The sequence below is a fragment of the Drosophila hydei genome, unplaced genomic scaffold (assembly GCF_003285905.1).
Source record: "Drosophila hydei strain 15085-1641.00,03,60 unplaced genomic scaffold, DhydRS2 tig00008128-arrow-arrow-pilon, whole genome shotgun sequence".
Taxonomy (NCBI): Eukaryota; Metazoa; Arthropoda; class Insecta; order Diptera; family Drosophilidae; genus Drosophila; species Drosophila hydei.
This window is the reverse complement of record NW_022045838.1, coordinates 494,574-500,573: the sequence shown is the minus strand read 5'-3', so window position 1 is coordinate 500,573 and position 6,000 is coordinate 494,574. Positions and strand designations below refer to the sequence as shown.

Below are 6,000 nucleotides of genomic sequence, written 5' to 3'. Positions count from 1 at the left end.
TATTCTCATAAGCATTCAAGAGTTGCTTACGTTCGGTTCGTTCGCATTTCTTCTCTATCTTATATAATATTATATTTTCTCCTAAATCAATTTTTTCACTCTACCAACAACAATAATTACAACAACTTAACTCAACTTTTCACAACAACCAACAAACAACAACAACAACTCGTGTCAACTAATCTAAACTTTTACAACTTTTAACGTCTTTCTTTCTCTGTTTTATAAAAACTTCAAACTCAAACAAAAACTATAAACAAGTATCGAAACTCATTTATTTCGGCAACAACAATAATATTTTGCTTTGAGAATTGTTTAACAAAACATAAATAAATCAACAAGCAATAACAATAACAACAACAACAACAAAGCCAAAGGATATCTGTATATATATATGGAGCAATACAATTACCCATGTAAACCCCTACCAGTTGACCGAACCGTTATGTTTTAAGAACCCCCCTTCCTCGTTGTGTAAAAAAAAAAAACAAAAACGTAAACGTAAACGTAAACGCAAATGTAAAAATCGATAAACCACACGCAGCCAACGCAAACGCAAAAGCCCCAAAAATAAAAGGAAAAAACAACACACAAAAAACCCGAAAACTTGACCAAAAAAAGAAAAAGTTAAGAACTACACACAACTCTCTGCCGTTCGGAGAGTTTCAAATAAAAGCGCAGAAATGTGTAAAGTGGCTGTGAAATTTGAAGTATCCTAACCAAAAACCGAATCGAGAACCCCAAACTGAACCGCAAACCAATTTATCAACAACACTTATATATATATATTTCTATATATATGAAACAATAAAAAGCAATATAAAATATTGAATTATGATTTAATAAAGAGCGTGGCAGATAGAGAGAGAAGGAGAGAGAAGGAAAGGAAGGCGAAACTATGCGAAACTCTATTTAAGACAACTGTAAAAACAAACTCTATTCATTTCGGCGAGCCAATCTATATAAATATATATATTTTTCACATGCGAAATAGGAACTGCAACATTTTTCCTTTCCGCTTTTGCCACCAAAACAAAATACCCACTACGAAGGTCTTTGCTCGTACGAAACAAAACACTCGCTTCAGCACTTAACACTAAACTTGCCTCTAAATCTAAAATAAAAACAAGCAAACAAATACAAAAACACCGCTCAATCACTCAATCAACTCAACTCAACTCAACTCAATCAATCAACTCAACATAACTCAAAATGCCGCGCTGCCTGATTGCCAAGAAATGGAAGGCATATCCTTGGCTGGATCGCAATATCGAGGATAATGCCAACAACACACCAACAGCAACAGCTTCAAGGGAGGAGCAGCTGTCCCCATTGCCCAATCTGAAGTCGCGTCGCTCCACCATGGACGACGATGAGGAGATCGATGTTGTGGGCGACAAGCTATTGACCAAATCCGACAAGCAACGCACAATTATTACAGCAGCAGCAGCAACAGCAACCGCCACAGCCACAGCAGCAACAGAAGCAACAAACAACAACAACAACAACAGCACAACAGCAACAACAACAACATCAACCACTACTGCAACAACTACGGCCAAGTGCTGGGGTCCCAGCTCCCCAACGGCGGGCACCACAGCGCCAAGTCCGCCGCCCCATTCGCCAGAAGCAGCGACACGTGGCACAACCAATGTCTACAATGGTAAGTGCAGCAAGACATTCAGGATAAGATTTAGAATAGAGCTTAATGATATATATAAATAATTATAAATTTATATAATATACTTACATATTTTTATTATGCATATTTAAATCTTATTTTATTGAGAGTTTATATGATAAATAGATTTATATTAAATATTATAGTATATTCAAAACAATATAATATATATATACGAAAATATTTAAAATATTATTATTTTTATTAAAATATATTTTTCATATTTTTTCATATTAAGTTTCCACAATATTTGATGTTAATATTGTATCTATTAATTAATGAAATTAAATAAGGACTAGTAATATTCCTTGCTAAAATGACTTTTTGGATTGCCAAACTATATTCTTTGCTAACCTTCTTCTAGATCATAACTTCTTTGAGCACCTTTCTGAATTATTAAAAATATCAAAAATATATTTAAAGTTTCTGTTGCTCTCACATAGTTTTCCTTCGCGTCATAGCTGCGCCTCTGGGTATGCAACAATTATTAGGCATTCGCAACAGGCTCGAATTCACTTCCAATTTCTGCATTCAATTCTTCAAATTTACCTTTAAAGAACTTAGCTCCCTCTTGCTTTTTACTTTCTCATACAACTCCTTTCAATCCATACAAGTTTGACTAAGATTTCAATATAACTTTCTCAGTCTTGCCTTGCTGCAACACGTTAGATCTAACTCACCTCGCCTTGTACTCTCATATATACTAAAGTATACATAGATTTAAGCATATGCAAGCATTATTCAATATCAAGAACATATTTCATGCAGCTCTAATTCTCACCTTTTCTCTCCCGCTTTTCTCATACCTTTGGCAGGCTACACACGTGAGCTGTCGCCGCTGCATTACACCGCGTACCTGCCTCGCATGGAGAGCGAAATAACGGTTATACGGGCAGCAGCCACAGCGCTTGTGGCAGCAGCAGCCAGCAACAACAACAGCAACAGTCACACAGGTGAGCAACAGCAACAGCAGCAGCAGCAGCAGCAACATTTGGCTGCCTATCAAACGCCGCCATCGTCAACCACATCGTCGCCTTCGTGTTCGCCAAATGGCGATAGATTTAGTCCTGGCATGCTGCACATTAAGATGGAATCTGGACAGACGAGCAGCGAGCGCAAGTGCTTTAGCAGCACAGGTGCCACATTGTCGCTGCCGCCAAAGAAGAAGGACATCTATAGGCCGTACTCGCTGGACGACAAGCCCACGCATGGCTATCGCAGACGTGTGCCAGCCGAGGAGGACTTGCATGCAGCTCACGCCATACTCGATCTGAGTGCCTCGACAGCCTTTCATCCGCCCACACAGCCACATCAGCTGCAGCAGCAGCAGCAGCAGCCACATGAGCCACAGCAGCTGCAACAGCAGCATGAGCCACAGCAGCAACTGTTGCCGCTGCAGCAGCAGCATCAGCACTTGCGCACCACGTCAACAATTGCTGAGCTAGCTGCTGCAGCAAGCGTGGTCAACGAGCAGCGCCCCTTGAGCAATGCCTCCAGCGCCAGCAGCAGCATGCACAGCAGCAACAGCAGCCATCACAGCAACAGCAACAGCAGCAGCAGCAATGTGCAGAACGAGAACAGCAACACAACCAATCAACTGCATACTAGCCATGGCTTGGGCCTGGGCTTGGGATTGGGCCTCTCTCTGGAATGCCATGCCGAGCCAGACTTGGATGCCGATGGCGATGCGAGCGGTCAGGCAGCGAAAACCGTTGCCTACACCTACGAGGCCTTCTTTGTAAGCGACGGGCGTTCCAAGCGCAAGCATGTGGCCGATCCAGCTGCCGTCGTTGTGCAGGATCAGCAAAAAACCAAATACACCTGCTCCGAGTGTGGCAAGCAGTACGCCACCTCCAGCAATCTGTCGCGCCACAAGCAAACGCATCGCTCCCTCGACTCACAGTCAGCTAAAAAGTGTCATACCTGTGGCAAGGCGTATGTCTCGATGCCCGCTCTGGCCATGCACGTGCTTACACACAAGCTCTCTCACAGCTGCGGCGTTTGCGGCAAACTCTTCTCACGGCCCTGGCTGCTGCAGGGTCACCTGCGCTCCCACACAGGCGAGAAACCCTACGGTTGTGCGCATTGCGGCAAGGCCTTTGCCGATCGCTCCAATTTGCGAGCTCACATGCAGACGCATTCGGTGGACAAGAATTTCGAGTGCAAGCGCTGCCATAAGACATTCGCTTTGAAATCGTACCTAAACAAGCATCTGGAATCGGCCTGCCTCAAGGACGAAGAGGAGCTAATGATGGCCATGTCGCTGCATGGCCACACCGATAGCAATAGCGAAAGTGGCGCCAGCTTGGCATCGCCTCCGCACGAGTTCCTCGAACGGGTCAAGGTGGAGGCACCTGCCGGAGTAGCAGGTGTTGGCATCACCTATGCCATCTAAATGTTGAGTAAGTGTGCCATTGCCAAAAACAAAAACACAAAACCAAAAAAAAAAAAAACCAAAACAAAAACAAAGTAAAAGCAATGCCCTTGTTAATTGATCGTTAATGTTGAAAATCAGTTATCGATAGCAGTTTTTATATATACATATATATATAAAGAATACGATCACAATACGTCCAAAAGCAAGTGTAGTAGAGTAACACAGAGACTGTAGAAATTCGCATTAGAAAACCATTAAACAAAAAAAAAAAAACAAAACAAAAATGAAAGAAAAAAGCAAACTAAATACACTTAGCGTAAACCTAATCTCGTTCTTCTTTTAGTCTTAAGCGAGTTGAACAAAAACAAACATTCCTAGAACCCAAAAACAAAAACAAAATCAATTATAATAGAAAACTTAAGAAGAAGCTGAACTTCTAAATACCCATACACAGAAAGCCTTTTGCAGTAATTGCAAAAACTTAAAACCTGAGAACTTGAGCAATTCTATATCTATATATACATACATATACATATATATATATACATATATATATATATGTATCTCTCTATAACTATCTAAACAAAAATATATAAACACACACACACAAACACATACATACACACATATAAAAATGATGTACTATAACCTGTAGCTATCAAAAACTTGTAGTCTTTAGCTCTACTCCCTAAACTCTAAACTCTAAAATCTTAAACTCTAAACTCTAAACTCTAAAACTCTATATCCTAACCAAATACCAAGAAAATTCTCTTTAATCTTTAATCGAAGACGAAGTGATTAAAACAAATTTAATGCAACGAATACGAAAAGCAAATGCAATGTTTCTCAAACAACGAATTAGATCTATAAGGGCAGCCTATCTATAAGCAGTATAGTAGTAGCGCCAGAGAGTAGACGATAAACAAAAACAAAAAGAAAAAAAAACAAAAACTAAAGCAATTCAGCTCCACATTTTTCACATCATTTTATATAACTAAGTCACATAGCAACATTTATGCACTTGAAAAACGAAAAAACAAAAACACATTTTAATTCAAAAACAAATTTAATCAAAATGAGAACGCAAAGCAATATTATATACGATATACGATATTGGATATATCGTATACTAAAAAGCATCAACATATTATTGGCACATGAACAAAATTTCGGATTTTGTTTGAGTTTTCATATGATTTAAAAGGCTAGAGTTACATGGGGAATAGAAGAAGAAGAAGAGGAAGCCGAGGGGTTAACAGAAAAGAATGAGATTTGGGCAACTAATTTGCGTTTAGCCATATAGTCAATTAGCATTCCAGGCAATTACAAAACATAATAATAATAATAATATAGAAATATATATGAAGAGCATATAAAAATATAGAAGATGAAAATTTCTAGTCGCTGTCTAACAGCAAATTTTTTCTAATTTTTAATGAAGGCAAAGTTACGATGAATTTCTTCTTAAATACCAGTTTTTAGTTTTAGAGCATTGCATTCTGTAAGTGAACACTGAACAACCAGGAATTGGCCAATAGAGTAATGTGATATGATAATGACAGAGGTTGTTTTATGAATAGATTCCGAATTAATATTTTGATAAAGCAAAAAAAGAGAATCTTAAAACTGTTTCAGATATGTAAAAGAATATTTGCTACAGCTGCTGAACTGGAAAACTGTTAGAGCACAACTTCAGGCATATTTAAAAAGAAATTTCAGTATCTATGAACCTGTTCTGAACTGCAAAAGCCTTTCGGAATCTGTGCATAATTCTAATCAGTATCACAACACTTAACTCAAACGGCGCCAGAAAAAGTTCCAGTGTTTCTATTAGCGACCAAAACAAAACAAAAACACGATAAGACCAAACATGATTTGCTGTAGCCTATATACCCATATAGTTACTCAAGTCCGTATTCGATCGCCCCTCACAAAAAGAGTG

At 39.0% G+C, this 6,000-nt stretch overlaps 1 protein-coding gene across 1 annotated transcript; it reads left to right on the top strand.

Annotated features, from left to right (window-relative positions):
- Nucleotides 1–827: 827 nt before the first annotated feature.
- Nucleotides 828–4,323, top strand: LOC111604496 (zinc finger protein 37). The gene is made up of 2 exons (XM_023322587.2): nt 828–1,663; nt 2,497–4,323. Exons 1-2 carry the CDS (start codon nt 1,213–1,215, stop codon nt 4,074–4,076), a joined length of 2,031 nt encoding a protein of 676 aa, XP_023178355.2. The 5' UTR covers nt 828–1,212; the 3' UTR covers nt 4,077–4,323.
- Nucleotides 4,324–6,000: the final 1,677 nt, after the last annotated feature.

Bases quoted from the DNA above. Each gene is read 5' to 3' on its own strand.
- LOC111604496 (XM_023322587.2), top strand. From the start codon at position 1,213: ATGCCGCGCTGCCTGATTGCCAAGAAATGGAAGGCATATCCTTGGCTG. The intron at 1,664-2,496 runs GTAAGTGCAGCA...TACCTTTGGCAG, and splicing joins CACAACCAATGTCTACAATG to GCTACACACGTGAGCTGTCG.